Below are 22,145 nucleotides of genomic sequence, written 5' to 3' on the forward strand. Positions count from 1 at the left end.
ATGGAAACAAGAGTTGCACATCCTTGTACATTTTTACTGCCACAGAAAGGTCTTTGCCATTGGCTTACTACCCTTAACCCAGTGTTTCTTGATCCTGGTCTTGGTGATCCAAATCTAATTGTTTTCCCTAGCACTGCACAGCAGTTTCAAGTCATAAACTCATCATCAAGCTTGGGTTATTTCAATCAGGAGTGTACTGCTGTGGCAAAAACAAAATGTGCACAAGTGTGTGTGTGTGTGTGTGCATACCTACACTTAATTAAACTTCTGTACTTTGGGTTTGTTTGAACTCCAGGTGCAAATTGCAATTCGTTCAGGTAAGAAAGCAGATGGGTTGAAAGATTTTTCAAAGCCAGTCACACAATATTACGATATTCCTACTAAAGTAAGACTTGTGCATTCCATCAGTGATGATTTGAATTTAAGTCCATTTTGACTTCAGTGCAACATCAGCCTCCAGCAGTGACAAGGCTACTGGTGGCTGTGGCTATTGAAAGCCCTTCAGATCCCAGGCACAGGAGAAAGCCTGAGACAACCATTACACTGAACCAGCTATTTGTCTACATAGCACTCAGTCACCCAAAACCCAGGCCAGACTCGACCCGGTCCATCCATTACACTCTGCAGTGGTGTCGTTTCCATGGCCATCAGCCTCCAGGGTGTGTGTGACTCAGCACTCTGTTACCAAGGCTGGGCTTCAACCCTGGCAGGAAGCAATATCAACACAGTGTACAGATACTGAGCGTGGACGTTTTAAATGGCCTCTGCCTTTAGGCCTAGTGTCTTAATATTACAATGAACAGAAGGTCATTACAAGCAACGTGGATTCATGTGGACAGACTAGAAGAGACATTACTTCATATGGAATTATTGGAAAAGTTAAACATTGGTACTGTATCCCCTCTAATTTTTGTTAAAACTGCATTGTTGGTTAAGGGCTTGTAAGTAAGCATTTCACTTTAAGGTCTACACCTGTTGTATTCGGCGCATGTGACAAATACAATTGTATTTTATTATGTCTTTAGCAGGATGCTGTACTGTATGTCATATCAGTGGGTGCCTGTCACATAGGAAATAGCCCAATGACTGCTAGCAAGGATGTTTTTTAAACCAAAATGATTTGTCTATTCACTCATTTCTATGGCCTTTTGAATCCAGCGAACTCCAGAAAGCCATGTGATTTCACAGTCTTAAAGGTGCAATATGCAGAAGAAACAGCTCCGTCATTTCATGGTTCTTAAAATGTGAATAGTTCACCTAATTTCAGCAGCTTTAAAGGGATACTTTGGAATTGTGGCAATGCCTTTATCTATTTCACCAGAGTAAGATGAACTTGTGGATACCATTTTTATGTCTCTGCGTCCATAATGAAGGAAGTTAGAGGTAGTTTCGAGAGCCAATGCTAACTTGCGTTAGCGTAATGACAAAGTCTATCAGACACGTTAGACTTCCAGTCATTGCGCTAGCACTAGTTAGCAACTGCCTTCAAACTGCACGCAGAAACATAAAAACGGTATCCAACAAAATCCTGAAGTATCCCTTTCAAGAGGTAAGTCATGACTGGTTGCAAGCAGGCAATCTCCTCCACCAGTAATGTGGAGGACATCCATCTGACTCAGAAAGCATTAGGCAGCTTTTCCAGTCATCCTCAGAAAGAAAAACACATTGTTTATCATTGGGTGAGAGCGGTCCTCGGTTATAAGTCAATGATACAAGCAGTGAGGTTACGCCCAGGGCATCCATCCATCACCGTGGAGACCAGTGAGGAGATCAGTAACAGTGACTCAGTGACTGGGGAGAGGAGACCTCCCTCTGTGTGTGGTGTGGCCAGCAGTCTCACACAGTGAGAGTAAACACAAGGCCACCTGAGCTACCAACCCCCAAGGTGTTGTCTGACTCCCTGTTCCCAACCTGTATAGATTCTCCCCCCTTGAGGAAGACAACATCCGTCCTCTGTCACCTTTGATGTCTGCCGGCCTCTGTCTCACTTCACAGCCCAGGCTGGTGTAGATATCTCAGCCATAAAGCCTTTTGGCATTCCAATAGGTGATAGCAGCACCACGGTAAACAATGTGAACATTGCTCCCTGACAAGCCCAGCTACTGTTTAGGTCATAGTGCACTTCATCTCCAAAACCCAAAACTAAAATCTTGCGTAATTGTGTCAGATACCATTTATGTTACGTATTCTGTCCACGAGAGATTATAGCGCACTAGGCAAACAAGATTGAATTACTATAGCATCATCTCTAAAACATATTCTGACCAAGATACTTCGCAATAGCAATTAGCCTACAGTAGCCTAGTTGAACTTACCTTTACCTTGTCAACTAATACGACTCTGTAGAAATACATAGTAGAAAACAGACTGATATCATTCCCATGTAATCAAACAGACTCTGTCGAATGTTAAAAAGAAATGTTATTAATGTGTAATTGTACTGTTACCAGATCATTGGATTTTAAAGCCTGTGTAAACTGTCTGTCCTTCTGGTTTGTTCTCTGATTTGATTCCATTCGACTACACTGTCGTGTGGCGCTACGTGTTGGCGTTAAGAATTTATTTCATTAACATGGCTAACACCCTCATTTTGTCTGAGCATGAATAATCTTGCTCCCGAATGTAATTGTGATGTCTGGAGGCCTGCCTTCTACTGCCATAAATAAACAAATAAAAAAAGCTATGCATTCAAATGACCGAGAGCATTAAATGACCCAGCACACAATAACATTACTCTCATGGTAGGAAATCTCTCTGAGCAACACAGCGACACACCACAACCAGTAAACCTGATCCTGTGCAGTATACTGAAACGAGAGTGGGAATAAAGCACAGCAAGCTCCACAGCATGTCAGCATCCTATCTTAACAGGCATATAAAAAGGCCTATGCACAAATGGATCAAGACATGCCACAGATATCCCAGAGCTGAGCAACAGTACACTGGCCACGAGCTGCAGGCCTAGTTTCAGGGGCGAATGGAAACTATATTTGGCAGGCAAATGACCTGCAAGGCCCTGGAGGCCTGAGCCTGTGACCGAGGGTGTAGTCTACACCTCATCACTCACATGACGAATGTTTCCTCTCTGGGTGATGATGATTACCCTGCATTGACATGCAAATCTGTCAACAATGGAAATATGTGGCCCCCAATTTAGGCTAGGCTAGGCTACCAGTCCACTCAGCCTGAATCCTTAGAGAGTCCCAGGCTAGGCTACCAGTCCACTCAGCCTGAATCCTTAGAGAGTCCCAGTCTAGGCTACCAGTCCACTCAGCCTGAATCCTTAGAGAGTCCCAGTCTAGGCTACCAGTCCACTCAGCCTGAATCCTTAGGGAGTCCCAGTCTAGGCTACCAGTCCACTCAGCCTGAATCCTTAGGGAGTCCCAGTCTAGGCTATACCAGTCCACTTAGCCTGAATCCTTAGGGAGTCCCAGTCTAGGTTACTACCAGTCCACTCAGCCTGAATCCTTAGGGAGTCCCAGTCTAGGCTACCAGTCCACTCAGCCTGAATCCTTAGAGAGTCCCAGTCTAGGCTACCAGTCCACTCAGCCTGAATCCTTAGAGAGTCCCAGTCTAGGCTACCAGTCCACTCAGCCTGAATCCTTAGGGAGTCCCAGTCTAGGCTACCAGTCCACTCAGCCTGAATCCTTAGGGAGTCCCAGTCTAGGCTACCAGTCCACTCAGCCTGAATCCTTAGGGAGTCCCAGTCTAGGCTAGGATACCAGTCCACTTAGGCTGAATCCTTAGGGAGTCCCAGTCTAGGTTAGACTACCAGTCCACTCAGCCTGAATTCTTAGGGAGTTCCAGTCTAGACTAGGCTACCAGTCCACTCAGCCTGAATCCTTAGGGAGTCCCAGTCTAGACTAGGCTACCAGTCCACTCAGCCTGAATCCTTAGGGAGTTCCAGTCTAGACTTGGCTACCAGTCCACTTAGCCTGAATCCTTAGGGAGTTCCAGTCTAGGCTACCAGTCCACTCAGCCTGAATCCTTAGGGAGTCCCAGTCTAGACTAGGCTACCAGTCCACTCAGCCTGAATCCTTAGGGAGTCCCAGTCTAGGCTAGGCTACCAGTCCACTCAGCCTGAATCCTTAGGGAGTCCCAGTCTAGGCTAGGCTACCAGTCCACTCAGCCTGAATCCTTAGGGAGTTCCAGTCTAGACTAGGCTACCAGTCCACTCAGCCTGAATCCTTAGGGAGTTTCAGTCTAGGCTAGGCTACCAGTCCACTCAGCCTGAATCCTTAGGGAGTTTCAGTCTAGGCTAGGCTACCAGTCCACTCAGCCTGAATCCTTAGGAGTAGTCTAGTATTAGCCTCAAATTTTTAGGAGGTGATAGTACTTTGATAGAGCGCTTTATAATAGTACAGTTGAACCTCAATATATGCTCTAACAAAGGTATATTTCTTATTGGTTGATTTTCAAGGAAGGGCTAGATCATCTTTGACAACTAGACTAATGGGAAATCATTTCAACCGCTTTTCTGAACCAGTGTTAGACTTGGGCCGGAGCACTGACACCTCCATTTTTCTACTGCTGGAGTTCCTGTTCCTCTTATAGAATATTCACTCAAAAGTATCGTGGAGCTCCTGCACCTAAATATAAACAGTATTGGCAACCAAAATAAATACCGGCACCTATTTCAGTCCAAGTCAACCACTGAGTATAACACTGGTTTTAGTAGGCTAACTATACTGTAGCTTCAATTGTCTACACAATTTGTCTGGTGATGTATGCCTATATGCCTTATTTCAGTGTCCCGTTATGAAAAGAGGGTGCAGAGCATGTTATTGTAGAGCTGTGTCTCATGGTGGGGTGTCATGTTACTGAGCTCTTCACTCATATCAAGTGAGAGTTGTAACCTAATATCTGATCAAGCCTGGGCCTGCTGACATAACCCGACCGCAGGATCTCAGTGTGACGTGAAGTCAGCTCAGGGTTGATGTTTTGGACGGCTTTCACAGCACACCATTGGCTAACAAACAAGAACCAAGCCCTGTGACTTGTATTTCAATACCTGATCATGTTTTAACTGAAGACGCAAAATATAATTGCAGACATATTGTAAAATGTTTCCGTGTTTGTTTCCCATTCAGGGTGTACATTTGCATCTAAATGGAGATGCATTCAGTTGTACAACTGACAAGGTATCCCCCTTTCCTTTAATGGAGAGCAATTCTATAATTTCCCTCCCAATGCTTCAGTCACTGCATTCAAAAGATAAAAAAAAGTAACAAAAATATTTTAGCTGTTAAGACAAAGTGAAGAGTATCAACTTATATTTTACTGTTATATTTTAGCCTGACAATTCATCACAGTTGCAATGTCGGCCTTCTTGTCACACAACTAGGTTCTATCTACTGTAGTCATGCTGATCATGCACGGCTGCCTTCTGACTGCTCTGTCATCTAGCTAATACAAATGTATGATGCCTTGACATAGCCACCTAGCCTGCGATTGAAATACTCGGAGAGCATCATCGATTCCGTTGCCATTTACATGTAACGTTATCAGACGAAAAACAAGCGAGCTGGTTGGATCCTGTTCATTGCACTATCATCTATTACATAACCCCCACCAGGCTAGCTAAATAATGAAGTCAGTTAGCATTCTAGCTAGCTAGCCAGGATCATTTCTAGTTAGTAACATTGACGTTGATAAACATACAGTTAACAACTCCATAGCCAACATTGATGTCAACGACTATATCTAACTTGCTAACTAACTATCTGGCTGGTGTGGGTTAGCACCCAAGCGGAACAGAGCGGAACCATTCAATTTTGTCGCATTCAGAATTGTCACCCTCAGATCCGTGTCTCTTTTCACACTCGCATAATGAACATCCATAGAAAGGTAACGTTAGCTCTCCAGTCCTTACCTTGTTTGGTTCAGTTGGCTTATCTGGTACCATCCACTGTTAGTTAGACTGTTGCAACTTGCTTATGATGTAATTCTTTTTTTTCGTTCGCCAGCTAGGAAGAAGTGCAGAAATAGCTAACGTTAGCTTACACACTCCATCATTCCACACTCGATAAGGAGTCAGGACAGCTGCCTGCTATCACAGGTTTGCAACATATGCATATGGTTTTCTAGAAAACGGCTTAATTAGTTGATGGAACGGATCGGTTTCTAAAACAGATTTTTGACATGTATTTTAAAGTCTATATAAAAGCTCTGAAATCCTGTTCGTAGCCTTCCTTCTTGTGAGTGCGAATGTTGACTCAGTGATTAACTGAGACGCCTGTAATCCGGTGATTATCGTTCGACTACTTTTGCTTGATGCTCCAGCAGTCTGCACAACTAGTAATGTCATGTTTTAAAGGATAACTAAATTGTCCATAAACAAATAACGAATATGTTGTGGTCCACATATAATTGTAGAAATAAGACAGCTACATTTAAAGCGTATATGTTGCTGTGTCTATGAAGCCGTAGAATAATGTATTTGTGTCACCAGTGAATATGAGATGGGTAGAGTCCGACATCTAGTGGCAGAAAGATGTAGCACTAGCCTGGGTACCAGTCTCGTCAGTTTACGTCCCACTCCTTGCCACTAGATTCGATAACCTTCACCGCTATCATCCAATCACAATGTTAATGCAAACTTGACTGATGGGAAAACGTTCTAATTTAATTCATACATTTGATTGGAAACATTCTAACATTGGGCATTCTGACGTAATACATTTAATTGTAAACATAAACATTGGGCGCGGGAAGATATTTTTACCAGCAGCCAACGGATCACGTTACACCAGAGAAGCTCTCGCCATTCAAACTTGCTACTTCTAGGACACGCATTGGGCGTATATAGCCTCGTTATTGTTATGTCATTTTATTGTGTTACTTTTTGATGTGATTTAAAAAAAACTTTATTTAATAAATATTTTCTGAACTCTATTTCTTGAACGGCATCGTTGGTTAAGGCCTTGTAAGAAAGCATTTCACGGTAAGGTCTACACTTGTTGTATTCTGCGCATGTGACAAATAACATTTGATTTGATTTGATACTAAGCCTACTACAGTGAATTAAGGCGAACAAGCAAGAGACAAACAAGAGACAAAAACTATATTTTGTCTGACGCATGTTTTGTGCCAACAAATTGAAGTTGAACATCACCACATATGACAATTTAATTAAATGTGCCATAAAAAAAAGTATAGTGCCTAGGCCTGTTTAATGAAACCCTGGCTGCTGACGTAGATCCCCATTCCCCACTGAGGTCATTTTTGGGAAATGGCACTTTCACATCAGTAAACACATATCAAGTGCAAGTGCGCTGCCCAGCAGCTCACATCAGCAGAATGGGGGGATAATTCTTTACGAGGGACGTCTAACGTGGATCGCTAAAAATAATGATTATCATCACCTTTCCTCAATTGAAATATTAGACCTATGGGGACACCTATTCATTTGGCAGCCAAGCACGAGTGATCATTGTAGCCTTTTATCGTCTAGACATGATGTTGGAATATCTTCACGCCTAGAATAAAAACCCCAAGGCTTCCGTCAGACTCAATTGAATGAAAAAAAATAAAGAATTATAGGGGACAGTTTAGAAAAATTCCTCTGGAATAAGGCATATGCATGGATAATAATTATAGAACCAACGTCTCTAGTAATACTATAGCTGTCTTTCCTTGTCAATTCATTTGAAATACATTATTTTAACATTATGCTATAATGTAGCCTAGGCCTACTTTCTGATGGACTACAGCCAACATTTGAAGGTGAGCATAAGTTTTGAATACGTTTTTAGGAAAGGAGAAATGTGATTTGTGTGTCTTGGTGTCTTTGATTGATGGGTCCTTTTAGTGTGTGTGTGAGAGAGAGAGAGAGAGAGAGAGAGAGAGAGAGAGAGAGAGATTTCACTAATTCTCTCTATGCCCATTTAGAAAATAGTAGCCTGTCTGGACTCCATCTCTCAATAAGAGAGGAGGGACAAATAATACAACTGAAATTAGCATAACAAAATGGTAAAACAATTATTAGGTCATGATGATCAGGATATGTGCGAGGAATGACGACAGGTGCCAGTTTTGCGCTTCATTCCTCTAATTAATAGGATGCAACTGAAGCAAACCTAGCTGATTGAATCTTGTAGGCTAATATTTTCCGTATCATTATTTCTCTCTCATTACAGAGTCCAGTCTAGCCACTTTGAACAACATGATATTGCATTGACACTGCCTTCTCACAAGGGAATTACCTCAGCAGGTCGTAATGGTATTGTTTGTTGTTGTTATTCTTACAATTCGAATTCTATATTGCTCCAAATTTGCGCACACACATGTTCCATATTGTTGTCATGGAAACTATTAATGTTGTTTCCAACTATCAATCAACAACTAACTACTCCGTAAATCCGGCTGCATATTGAACGTTGAGATTGCCGAAAGACCAGTCAAGCAGTGGCAAGGAGTGGAATAGCTAGACTGGCATCAGGCTAATGTAGCACGGCCCCTTTGAAAAATACAAATATTTCATACACATTGCACCACTGAGGTATATATTGCACAGAAACGTTATGGAAGCAAACACACCATTGCATAGATTTACGTAGTGTTAATTTTGGTAGGGATTTTTTGGGGGGTAGGGATTTTTTTATTTTTTTAACATCTTGGAAGTAGCCTAACTAACTAGCGGTTATACAGTACATTAACTGCTTTTCCAAACCTATTTTAAAATATGTATAGCCATAACAGTGTTTGTGATGATGTTAATACTACTCAAGATGACGGTAAAATACATCAATATTTATTGAGTAAATAGGAATGTTTAAAAAAAAATGTGACGCAATTTCTCGTGCAGATCATACAGCTGCAACAAGGTGGGGAATATTAGCGTTCAAGGTCATCCATGCACGCGCATATCTGAATCATAACGTTGTTTTGTGTCAGGCATAGAATTTGTTATAATAACAGTAGGCTATAACAATTACACATCAAATGGCTTTACATGTGGGTACCGACCTCCTTTCATGACTTAACCTAGAGGTATTGATATGCATGACCCGATACAGAATTATCCCAAAACGATGATGTGACACAATGACGTAATGCAACATCAATGTACCACCAGAAAATCGCAGGACGGTTTGTGAGCCTCGAGCATCTCTCTGACCGAACATCCCATCCTCCTGTTTGTTTCTACAGAGCATTGTGTCCCATAATGCTTGGCGAGATTGACCACCAAGATGGCTGACGTTATGGATGAATATGAGAAAGAAGCTGGCTGTGTTCCTATTCTCCATCCAGAGGTAAGCTGCTTGGCCCTGCATCTTTGCACGGGGTAATAACGAGGGTTGATCTTGTACATGTCGGAATCTACTAAACAGTATAAATTCGCCGTGTTTTGGGAGAACCACGATGCCACCCTCATCGGGAGGGCAGCCACCACCAAATACATGTCAGGTTTTCCCCTGCTGCGTAATAGCATGTTAGCTAGCCAGCTAATTGTTCTGAAGGTGTTTGAACCTAGTAAATCAGACGACACTCTTGGGTTGTTTATTGTGCCCAACAGATAAGCTACCTTGAAAATAACAGAATTACCGAACAAGAGATCGTAGGTAGTTATGCTGAACTGGTTTGTTGTCGTCAAAAAAGCAGGGCTTTGCTGCAGCCCGACAAATGACTTGTGCTGAAATGTCATGTTGCTTGGTCGGTGATGGCAACGTTAGCATGCAAACAGAGATGGGCGCGGGCCTAGCAATGTAGCTAGCGAGGCTAGCCATGTCAGTGACAATATTTGTCAAGCAACGTCAGTTGCATTAAACTTCTCTGTCCATAGCCAACATTCAGCCTATTTACATTTAGCCATATAATGGTATTAATGGTTTAGTTGCTTAGCTAGGTTAGCAAGGTAAGGCTAACAAACTAGCTAGCTAAAGATTGTTCTAGCTAGTAGCTAGTCAGCCCTAGAGGTAGATATCTTTAGCCCATAGCACAGGAATAAACACTTGAATATCATGTTGTGAATGTGATACAATAATTACATTCATGTTGTAGCTTTATTCCAAATAAATTCAGATCTGCCGATAATATTTAGGCCTTATCTGTGTGCAGATCGGCTTTGGGGCCGAAATGCATCCATTGTGACTGCTGAGAATAATACAGTGAACTAGCATCTAACGTTACTCTTTATGTGCTGGCCGTTGGATTACTGTTGGGCTAATTTATACAGCACCCGAGACTTATGCACAGAACTTAGTAAGAGTTGAGCATGTCATATTTGGCATTTTAGTCTATATAGTCTATTAAATGTGGTCTGGCAAATTGCCTTTTGGCTCAGTCTTCAAAATTAGCTGCCTTATTTATTTGTTGTCGAAATGCATTTTACTATTTGGAGTGCAAGGATAGAACATTGAATTAAAAATTGAACTTGTTTCAGGCCACTGTCACTTGATTAACAAACATTAGATGTGTTTTTTAAGAATGGGCCAGTACAGAGGACCTGTCACTGTAAATTATTCATGGTTTACTAACTCACTTGTGTTGGCCAACCTGTTACGCCACATGGTGTAGAAGGCTTATTTCCCCCTCTAGTCTTGGTGCAAAAAGTACTACGTTTTCAGTCTGGGGCTTGCAGCAAGCTACAGAAACAGCCATTTATTTGAAAAAGCCAATATTTGAAAGACAACCAATGGGCATTAAATAGTGTCGTCTTGCCTTTCGTAAATCATTTGGCAAACCCACACACACTATAACACACTGACTGAAAATTATCTTTTGAAATAATTTTTTTGTTCTTCCTGCTATTAGACTCACACCAAGTTGCTGCCAATTGGTGTTACGTTTGGCAGATGCTTTCTCTTTTTGTTACTCTTGTGGTTAATGCGTTTTTGATATGTCAAGCCTCATTCCTCTCCATTTATTGGTTATGCAGGCTCTTTCGACATGTCACTGTTACGGATTTCTAGACGTAGTGTGACACTGCATGGCTTAGATTTAGCCTGTGGTCCAGCATAGGGCCGTTGGGCCTGAGGGGAGAAGGAGGGTAACCGAAAACAATGTCTCCGTGCATTAAAATCCCATCAGACGCTCAACCGCTGTTACGGCCAACTCTGCTGCGGAATTAAACAACAGCATGTCAGTTAGGAGAGGGTGAGAACCGCAAGGCACGTTTAACCTGCGGAGGGTTGGGTGTTGCTGTAGTGGTAGACTACCTAAACTCAGGATTATGTAGTGTTCTGCTCATTGGCTATTATCTATCTGATTCTAGTATGTAGCCTAATAATACATATTAATATATTCCTTTTAGTAGACACTTTTTGTTTATCCCAGCGGGAATCAAACCCCCGATCCTAGGTGTTGCAAGCGCCATGCTCTACCAACTGAGCCACAAAGGACTTGTGATCTTTCTTAGGCTTCATGGGACTCGTACTGCTCTTCTATGTGGACTAATTACTTTCTTTCAGTAAGACTGCAGCTAGGCTCATCACAAATCCAAGCCTTCTGTTGAAGATGGACAGCCCCATGTTGATATCTTGACTTCATGATGATGGTGGGACATTGACTGTTTGGAAAACTGCTGTATGTCCCATGTTCCCTTGGTACAAAGCTTGTCTCATCATTAACTTATCTCTTGTATGACTCGTCTATCTATCGCTGCAGTATTCCACTCTTGATCATGTGTGATTGGAATGAGCAGTGTTAGGTCTATGGCAGGCTGTCTGTGACCGAGCCTGTTCCAGAGCCCTCAGGCCGTAACTGTCTCTTGTCACAGTAGAGGAAGCATTACGCCTCGATGACACCGACAGTGTCATTGCATTTTGTCACACCAGAAGTACATTTATTTCCAATGGAATTCTGCATTTGCGTTGCAGAGGCAGTAGTAGTGCGTTCTGTGTGGTGCGTACGCTGGATTTATCCAACCTATACGTCAAACTGTATGTGTAGACGGCTTGACAGAAATGGTAGCAGAAGGTGAATGTTGAACTTTTGTTGCACACTTATCCATATGATGCAGTGTACCATAAATACACAGCCACCTGCAATCACACGGGTTAATCCCTGGATAGAGGTTACACTTTCTGGGATTGTGAAGAATAGTGTTGGGCTATGCCTGTTGCCTCGACCTTGTTGCTGCTGTTAAAGAGCCTTCAGGCTTAGTGCCCTGGTCTGAATTCCAGCAGGTTGACTAAATGCTTTTTCAGATTCCTCCAAAGCTTAGCTGTCATGTGGCTTTTCCACAGAGCTTTGTGGAAAAGCCATCTCCACTAATGCAGCATAGCCTAGGCCTAAATGTTTTGCATCTCTGATATAGGCTGTGCATTTATGGCCTGTCTCCCTGATTTCTTTATTTGAATGAGCCTTTACTGTTCTCTGGTTGATCTCTAAAAGAGAGACGTGTGAAATTCAAGTGCCACATGACAGCACCACCATCCACCTGCTCAGTTTTGTGGTGAACATCTGGTGTACTCTAGGGAGCCCCAGAGAGATGCACATCAATAAGCTACCCTTGGATACGACCGTTTGATACGCACGTTCACTTATTCTCTCTGTCTAGGCCTGTTTTCCCCTCTGAATCTCATTAAACATGTCTTCTCATGAATTTCAGCCTCTTTTGCAATCTTTCCTATTGTTGATTTTGTTTGTCTGACTCTCAGCCACAGATATAGGCTGCGTCCCAAAGGGATCCCTACTTTGGACCAGAGCCTTACGGGCCCTGGTCAAAGGTAGTGCACTAGGCTATATAGGGAGCCTTTTGGGATGCTGCCTTAGCCTAACACCTGACCCAGTTTAAAAATGCAAATGATTGTTTTTGAATAGAACAACTACAGAATCTTGCTCCATTGCTGGATTCATAATGTCAATGGAGGCAATAGACGGCACAGAGAATGTAGAATAACAGAGATAATGTACAAAACGGAGTCTGTTCCTCTTTGGGGTCCTTATAGTTGCTTCTTTAACATAGAAGTTCTCCAGTCCAGGTAGGATCCTCTCTCACTCAGCCATTGTCCTCTCATTAAATGAAACTGTGTGACTATTGAAGTAGTCCTACAAAATAAATGACCTTTATTTCAGATTGTTTAGATTGGGCCCGTCCACTGTGGTCGGTTAAGCCTTATCCTCTCTGTGCTTCCGGACCTCATCTGGTGGCAACCCCTAGCTACTGAATGGCTGTAGCAGCAGCTTCAATAGATAATGAGCGGGTCACGTGTACTCTACGATGGGCAAGGAAGCATGTCCTCTGCCCTGAACAAGCTTCAGTCAATGGGTCAGATGCAACAAATGGTGGGATGTATTGAAAGTGTTGGTGATGAAGACTGGATCCAGAGATTGTATTTACAAACTACTGGCTACAGATGATGGCAAATACCCTAGTTGACTAAATGATTTGAGCTAACTTGTAAAGATAGGAATACAGGCACATCATCACAGACCTATACTCTACTGTCAGATTTTAGGCTAGGAGAAAAAAAAGCTAAATTACATAAGTATCATTCAAACTGAAGAGGAGCACATTAGCTCATTATGGGGATACTGCAGCTAGTACAATGCCACGCCATTCCATAGTCTACATTTAGGTTTTTTTGTAGCTTATTTTTAGATCTGGGTGCATGACACCGTCCCCTGGGATGAGCCTGCCATATGTCCTGACTGAGAACCTCCTAGATCACTGCTTCCTCAAACAGACAAGATTGAAATGGTGAGTCGACTGGATGGTGTAAAAACACCTAGATAACATTCTCTCCACTTCTGCCGCGCGTTGCCTCGTCCAGTGGATTAACAACTAGCAGGCATCCAATTATAGGGCTGAAAATTGCACATGCTGCAATGATCTGTTCCACTGTGGCCTGTAGTTACAATGACCGTCAGTTTGATGGTAATGAAGGTAGGCATTAACCCAGTGGTGTGTTCACTAGGAACCAACCGGAAGCAAACAGACCGAAACTGGGAGGGACTGCCTGAACGTGTCCAAAAAGAAATGCACGTTTTTCGTGTTCCGTCGTATGTTACCCCCTGGCAGAGTAATGTCATGGTCTGTTCTCGTATGTTACCCCCCTGGCAGAGTAATGTCATGGTCTGTTCTCGTATGTTACCCCCCTGGCAGAGTAATGTCATGGTCTGTTCTCGTATGTTACCCCCCTGGCAGAGTAATGTCATGGTCTGTTCTCGTATGTTACCCCCCTGGCAGAGTAATGTCATGGTCTGTTCTCGTATGTTACCCCCTGGCAGAGTAATGTCATGGTCTGTTCTCGTATGTTACCCCCTGGCAGAGTAATGTCATGGTCTGTTCTCGTATGTTACCCCCTGGCAGAGTAATGTCATGGTCTGTTCTCGTATGTTACCCCCTGGCAGAGTAATGATGTCTGTTCTCGTATGTTACCCCCTGGCAGAGTAATGTCATGGTCTGTTCTCGTATGTTACCCCCTGGCAGAGTAATGTCATGGTCTGTTCTCGTATGTTACCCCCTGGCAGAGTAATGTCATGGTCTGTTCTCGTATGTTACCCCCTGGCAGAGTAATGTCATGGTCTGTTCTCGTATGTTACCCCCCTGGCAGAGTAATGTCGTCTGTTCTCGTATGTTACCCCCTGGCAGAGTAATGTCATGGTCTGTTCTCGTATGTTACCCCCCTGGCAGAGTAATGTCATGGTCTGTTCTCGTATGTTACCCCCTGGCAGAGTAATGTCATGGTCTGTTCTCGTATGTTACCCCCTGGCAGAGTAATGTCATGGTCTGTTCTCGTATGTTACCCCCTGGCAGAGTAATGTCATGGTCTGTTCTCGTATGTTACCCCCTGGCAGAGTAATGTCATGGTCTGTTCTCGTATGTTACCCCCTGGCAGAGTAATGTCATGGTCTGTTCTCGTATGTTACCCCCTGGCAGAGTAATGTCATGGTCTGTTCTCGTATGTTACCCCCTGGCAGAGTAATGTCATGGTCTGTTCTCGTATGTTACCCCCTGGCAGAGTAATGTCATGGTCTGTTCTCGTATGTTACCCCCTGGCAGAGTAATGTCATGGTCTGTTCTCGTATGTTACCCCCTGGCAGAGTAATGTCATGGTCTGTTCTCGTATGTTACCCCCTGGCAGAGTAATGTCATGGTCTGTTCTCGTATGTTACCCCCTGGCAGAGTAATGTCATGGTCTGTTCTCGTATGTTACCCCCTGGCAGAGTAATGTCATGGTCTGTTCTCGTATGTTACCCCCTGGCAGAGTAATGTCATGGTCTGTTCTCGTATGTTACCCCCTGGCAGAGTAATGTCATGGTCTGTTCTCGTATGTTACCCCCTGGCAGAGTAATGTCATGGTCTGTTCTCGTATGTTACCCCCTGGCAGAGTAATGTCATGGTCTGTTCTCGTATGTTACCCCCTGGCAGAGTAATGTCATGGTCTGTTCTCGTATGTTACCCCCTGGCAGAGTAATGGTCTGTTCTCGTATGTTACCCCCTGGCAGAGTAATGGTCTGTTCTCGTATGTTACCCCCTGGCAGAGTAATGTCATGGTCTGTTCTCGTATGTTACCCCCTGGCAGAGTAATGTCATGGTCTGTTCTCGTATGTTACCCCCTGGCAGAGTAATGTCATGGTCTGTTCTCGTATGTTACCCCCTGGCAGAGTAATGTCATGGTCTGTTCTCGTATGTTACCCCCTGGCAGAGTAATGTCATGGTCTGTTCTCGTATGTTACCCCCTGGCAGAGTAATGTCATGGTCTGTTCTCGTATGTTACCCCCTGGCAGAGTAATGTCATGGTCTGTTCTCGTATGTTACCCCCCCTGGCAGAGTAATGTCATGGTCTGTTCTCGTATGTTACCCCCTGGCAGAGTAATGTCATGGTCTGTTCTCGTATGTTACCCCCTGGCAGAGTAATGTCATGGTCTGTTCTCGTATGTTACCCCCCTGGCAGAGTAATGTCATGGTCTGTTCTCGTATGTTACCCCCCTGGCAGAGTAATGTCATGGTCTGTTCTCGTATGTTACCCCCTGGCAGAGTAATGTCATGGTCTGTTCTCGTATGTTACCCCCTGGCAGAGTAATGTCATGGTCTGTTCTCGTATGTTACCCCCTGGCAGAGTAATGTCATGGTCTGTTCTCGTATGTTACCCCCTGGCAGAGTAATGTCATGGTCTGTTCTCGTATGTTACCCCCTGGCAGAGTAATGTCATGGTCTGTTCTCGTATGTTACCCCCTGGCAGAGTAATGTCATGGTCTGTTCTCGTATGTTACCCCCTGGCAGAGTAATGTCATGGTCTGTTCTCGTATGTTACCCCCTGGCAGAGTAATGTCATGGTCTGTTCTCGTATGTTACCCCCTGGCAGAGTAATGTCATGGTCTGTTCTCGTATGTTACCCCCTGGCAGAGTAATGTCATGGTCTGTTCTCGTATGTTACCCCCTGGCAGAGTAATGTCATGGTCTGTTCTCGTATGTTACCCCCCTGGCAGAGTAATGTCATGGTCTGTTCTCGTATGTTCCCCCCTGGCAGAGTAATGTCATGGTCTGTTCTCGTATGTTCCCCCCTGGCAGAGTAATGTCATGGTCTGTTCTCGTATGTTACCCCCTGGCAGAGTAATGTCATGGTCTGTTCTCGTATGTTAATACCAGCAATCTGAACACATTGTTTACGTTCAATGACATCTCTTTTCTGTTTAGTCAATGTTTACCTCGTTAGGGCACACCGTAGAAAAACATTTTTCCATAGAAAATAGTTTTGCAGTGAAAAGGAGAGTTTTCAAATCTAATTGTTAGGTTCTAATTGTTCAGAGAAATTACTCACAGACACTAGAGAAGCTTAACCAAGTTTAATTCTTCCCAAATGGTCGTTACAGCTGTAATTCAGACAAAAACAAACATTTCACGCAAGCACTGATATTTAACTCTTTCTCCTAGGCTGAGTCTCCTCCACAACCAAACAGCCAGTGCATCTCTGTTGCTAGACAGAACCTTAGTGATATCTGTTCTTCCTCACTTCATCTGACCTGACCTCTACCCCAGTGCTCACTCCTCCCCAACTCACGGCTGTCATGGTGATTGGTACAAGACTGTGTCTCTTCTCCTCCCAGAGGATCCCTGATGGCGAACAATAACGTGTCCTGACATAATGTAAACGTTATATATCACCCTCTCTCCCTCAGTGACATATCCTGACATAATGTAAACGTTATACATTACCCTCTCTCCCTCAGTGACATATCCTGACATAATGTAAACGTTATACATTACCCTCTCTCCCTCAGTGACATATCCTGACATAATGTAAACGTTATACATCACCCTCTCTCCCACAGTGACATATCCTGACATAATGTAAACGTTATACATCACCCTCTCTCCCTCAGTGACATATCCTGACATAATGTAAACGTTATACATTACCCTCTCTCCCTCAGTGACATATCCTGACATAATGTAAACGTTATACATCACCCTCTCTCCCACAGTGACATATCCTGACATAATGTAAACGTTATACATCACCCTCTCTCCCTCAGTGACATATCCTGACATAATGTAAACGTTATACATCACCCTCTCTCCCTCAGTGACATATCCTGACATAATGTAAACGTTATACATTACCCTCTCTCCCTCAGTGACATATCCTGACATAATGTAAACGTTATACATCACCCTCTCTCCCTCAGTGACATATCCTGACATAATGTAAACGTTATACATCACCCTCTCTCCCTCAGTGACATATCCTGACATAATGTAAACGTTATACATCACCCTCTCTCCCTCAGTGACATATCCTGACATAATGTAAACGTTATACATTACCCTCTCTCCCTCAGTGACATTGTTAGTTTCTAAGCTCTCTCCCCTTATCAATGCCTGCCACATGTAATCGCATCCCTGCACTCAACACATTCCAAGCTTAGTTGCACCCACTATATACCTTCCTATCCTATAACCCTTAACTTCTGGTGTAGACCCTCAACCTCAGCACTCCATCAGTGACATGATGTAACATTTCATATTCTCAGAACCCAACAAAATCAAAGTTTATTTGTCACGTGTGCCGAATACAACAGATGTTGCCCTTACATTGAAATGCTTGCTTACAAGCCCTAACCAACAGTGACGTTTTTTTAAAGTAAAAAATAGGTATTAGGTAAACAATAGATAAGTAAAATAAATGTTATAAAAACATAAAATGACAGTGAAAATAACAGTAGCGAGGCTATATACAGGTGGTACCGGTACAGAGTCAATGTGCGGGGGCACCGGTTAGTCGGGCTAATTGAGGTAATATATACATGCAGGTATAGTTAAAGTGACTATGCATAGATGATAAATGGAGAGTAGCAGCAGCATAAAAGAGGGGTTGGTGAGTGGTGGGACACAATGCAAATAGTCCGGGTAGCCATTTGATTACCTGTTCAGGAGTCTTATGGCTTGGGGGTAAAAGCTGTTGAGAAGCCTTTTTGGACAAATTCAGGTAGGTCTGTCCGCGTTTCATCCTGTTTGCTTCCATTTGGTTGCTAGTGAATACACCCCTGGCCTACTGACTGTCCACCTTGTGTTTCTCTCACTGCCATGTAAGGAGAGCTGGTTCAGCACTTCACACTACTCCAGTGTAACTCTATTGACATGCTGCAGGGCTGATTGAGCATGGGTGGCTTCAGGCACCCTTCGTGCCTCTCACCGCTCACGCCTGGCTGTCTGAGGCCATTAGTCAAGCCCCCGTGTCCCTTAGCTAACACCCATGGCTGGAGGCTGACATGCTGATCTGATATCATTGGCTACTGGTCTAAAATAGCCCTAACATTTTTGCTCTGTCTTTAGGGGTTTGTTGTATTGCCAAACCATCCTCCACCTCGTCAGATAATGTAGTTACTGCTAGATTGGAGAGACGGGCCGTTATGGCCTCACCAGCAAAATAACATCTCTGTTCCTGGAAGAAGTTGCTTGGACCTGTTTCTCAGCATTTTTTCAAATCATCAGATCATGTTACTTACCGCTCTCAACGACATAACAGTGCATGAAATGGCCCCAATCCGTACCTTGCCGAAAGCAAATTGGTGGTTTAAAAAATACCTCTCCTGAGTGGGATGCTGGCATACTCACCAGAATTCCACTCTCTGTGGCTGTAGCTATTCTGATGAAGACTTACTATAAGCTAGTGTTTCCCATACCTAGCTCTGTTCTCCCTCAGGCCAGCGTTTGGCTTCCATTGTTTTCAATTGACAAGTTTGATACCTTATGGTCATGTGTAGCTCCGTTGGTAGTGTGGCTCTTGCAACGCCAGGGTCGTGCGTTCGATACCCACTGGGGCCGCCCATAAGAAAATGAAGGCTATGCACGCACTACTAACGCACTAGTCGCTTTGATCAGATAACAACAACAACAACAATAACAATAATAATAATAATAATAATAATAATAATATGCCATTTATGTCAGAGGTAGAGTTGCACAGTTTGGAGAATATTCAGAGGTGGAAATTATCCATGGGAATTAACAGGAATGTATGAGAGTTAAAGGAAATATATGCAAATTAATATTAATACCATTTTAAATGTAATGTTTTTTGTATTGAATATATTTACCATATCATATGGAGACAAACATAAACATTTTACCTTATCATAAGTAGACATAATTACAAATGTTTAAATCCTTACAATAGAAATAATTTTAAAAAACAATTTAGTTACGAATTGAACTTTAATTAAATGAGGTGACTCTTCACATGGGATGATTTCACTGAACAACAAAAGGAAAAAGGAATATCGAATGATGCCCAATGATCCATCGCATCTCCCAAAAACGTTTTCAACATACATCTGTAAAATGATAGTCTAGAAACTAAAGCTTTGGTTGTCTTCTTCTCAGGCTTCCATGTCTTCTCCCTGGACCTCCTCAATGTCCACCTCTTGAACATCAGACTCTGAGGCCTCATCTTCACTGTCACTTTCCAACCTTGTTGAGGATGGCTCGTTGTCAGGCTCAAAAAGCCTCAAACTTGCCCGGATGGCCACCAATTTTTCAAACCTTGTATTGGTCAGCCTGTTGCTTGCTTTGGTGTGTGTGTTCCCAAACAAGGACCAGTTGTGCTCTGAGGCGGCTGATGTTGGTGGGATTTGGAGGATGATGGAGGCAACAGGGGAAAGAGTCTCAGATCCACAAAGTCCCTTACACCAGGTGGCTGATGAGATATGTTGGCACGACTGCCATATAGCATATCCATCCCAAAGCCCTTGCTTGGAAGTGTACTTCGCCAGACTGCCAAGAACCTTGCCCTCATCCAGGCCAAGGTGGCGAGACATGGTAGTGATGACACCATAGGCCTTGTTGATCTGTGCACCAGACAGGATGCTCTTGCCAGCATACTTGGGGTCCAACATGTACGCTGCGGTGTGAATGGGCTTCAGTCAGAAGTCTAAATGCTTTTTGATGCATTTCAGAACTGCAGTTTCCTCTGCTTGGAGCAACTGTTGTCTGTTGTCCCTTGTGTCTGTGCTCTTGTAGAATACTGGTTGAGGGGTGGAGATGATTATGATGTAGTCAAACATTCGACCACCCATCAGAGATGATTGCAATAGTCTGCTTTCTCTATGATTTGTTTGACCTTCACTTGAACTTTGAAATCTGCATCCAGCAAATGAATAGATAAAGCATGTCTGGTTGGAGGGGTGTATGCTGGGTGAAGAACATTCAGAAATCTCTTCCAATACACATTGCCTGTGAGCATCAGAGGTGAACCAGTTGCGTACACAGCTCGAGTAAGACATTCATCAGCATTTCTCTGACTACAGTCCTCCATTGAGTAAAAAACAACTTCTGACTCCAGGAGGACCATGAGCTGTTGCTGTCGATAAGGTGTCTGATTCCTCATTTTCACCTCGAATAGAAGTGGAGGGACTTCTGTCAGAGGTTGCTTGTTGTGAGCACTGAGGGAACTTTATGCACTTGGCCAGATGATTCTGCGTCTTTGTTGCATTCCTCTTATATGATTTGGCATAGTATTTGCAAATGTACACCATTTTTCCTTCTACATTAGCTGCAGTGAAATGTCTCCATACATCAGATAGTGCCGTGGCATTTTCCTGTAAAGATTAGAAAAAACTTGTAAAAAAATTAAAAAACTTCCATGTACAGATTAATAGTTAAGCAGTTAGATTAAACAACTCCTTTCTAAGATAAATGTTTTAAAATGAAACATGTATGGAAACAGGTGCATTAACACTCCTCAGTTAGCAGGCTCAAGCAAGCTAAAACCCACCTGCTAGCAAAAACTAACTAGCAGAAATTGTTAACAAGTTAGAAATTATTTAAACACACTTTGCTGTAGGCTACAATTTACTAGTTAACAAAAAATGATATGTCATATAAAATATATTCACTCCACCCAGTATTGTAATCAAAACTTACCAGAAAGCATTTAGTCCTTGGCTCAGACAGTGTAGTAGTGTGGGCTCAATAGTATCTCATTAGTGTGCAAGATCTTGAGAATCAGCTGTACATGTGATGGAAGAATGCACTGTGCATGCAGAGGGTAGTTTAACCAAAATATGCCACAAGACCTAGAATTGCCTTATGTGTATCCCACAAAAAAGGTTCACTGTTATAAGCTAACTTTTTTTGATGCATTTAAGCAAAATTCCCCAAATTCCAGGGCTTAAATTCCCATGGAGAATTTCTGGGAAAATTATGGAAAGTTTCTGACCCTTTGCAACCCTAGTCAGAGGGAATGGATGTGATTTGAGGGCCTTTTGAAAGACTGCCAGAGGGTAGTCTTTCATCTGCCTGGCATGGCTCCTTCCCCTCTCCTCCCTTCACCTTTCATCCCTCTCCATCCTCCAGTCTGCTCGAGCTCTGCTCCATCCTCCAGTCAGCTCGAGCTCTGCTCCATCCTCCAGTCAGCTCGAGCGCCGCTCCATCCTCCAGTCAGCTCGAGCGCCGCTCCATCCTCCAGTCAGCTCGAGCGCCGCTCCATCCTCCAGTCAGCTCGAGCGCCGCTCCATCCTCCAGTCTGCTCGAGCGCCGCTCCATCCTCCAGTCTGCTCGAGCGCCGCTCCATCCTCCAGTCTGCTCGAGCGCCGCTCCATCCTCCAGTCTGCTCGAGCTCCGCTCCATCCTCCAGTCTGCTCGAGCTCCGCTCCATCCTCCAGTCTGCTCGAGCTCCGCTCCATCCTCCAGTCTGCTCGAGCTCCGCTCCATCCTCCAGTCTGCTCGAGCTCCGCTCCATCCTCCAGTCTGC

The 22,145-nt window shown here is 43.5% G+C and overlaps 2 protein-coding genes across 5 annotated transcripts in view; one reads left to right on the top strand and one right to left on the bottom strand.

Annotated features, from left to right (window-relative positions):
* LOC106609678 (oxysterol-binding protein-related protein 8) overlaps positions 1-6,465 on the bottom strand; it is a 164,427-nt gene extending 157,962 nt beyond the window's left edge. The window contains exons 1-2 of one of the 3 annotated variants that reach the window (XM_045722315.1): positions 6,449-6,465; positions 5,873-5,966 (exon numbers count right to left, since the gene is read on the bottom strand). The gene's annotated coding sequence lies outside the window, so the exon portion shown is untranslated. Of the gene's footprint in view, positions 1-5,872; positions 6,247-6,448 lie in introns of those variants that run through there. The other 2 variants (XM_045722314.1, XM_045722316.1) reach the window with 2 other exon arrangements.
* Positions 6,466-9,102: 2,637 nt separating this feature from the next.
* LOC106609745 (zinc finger DHHC-type palmitoyltransferase 17) overlaps positions 9,103-22,145 on the top strand; it is a 56,740-nt gene continuing 43,697 nt past the window's right edge. The window contains exon 1 of one of the 2 annotated variants that reach the window (XM_045722322.1): positions 9,103-9,254. In XM_045722322.1, the coding sequence (XP_045578278.1) occupies positions 9,192-9,254 (63 nt within the window). In that variant the 5' untranslated portion in view covers positions 9,103-9,191. The remainder of the gene's footprint in view (positions 9,255-22,145) is intronic. The other variant, XM_045722321.1, reaches the window with a different exon arrangement.

The sequence above is a fragment of the Salmo salar genome, chromosome ssa07 (genome assembly GCF_905237065.1).
Source record: "Salmo salar chromosome ssa07, Ssal_v3.1, whole genome shotgun sequence".
In the NCBI taxonomy this organism is placed as follows: domain Eukaryota; kingdom Metazoa; phylum Chordata; class Actinopteri; order Salmoniformes; family Salmonidae; genus Salmo; species Salmo salar.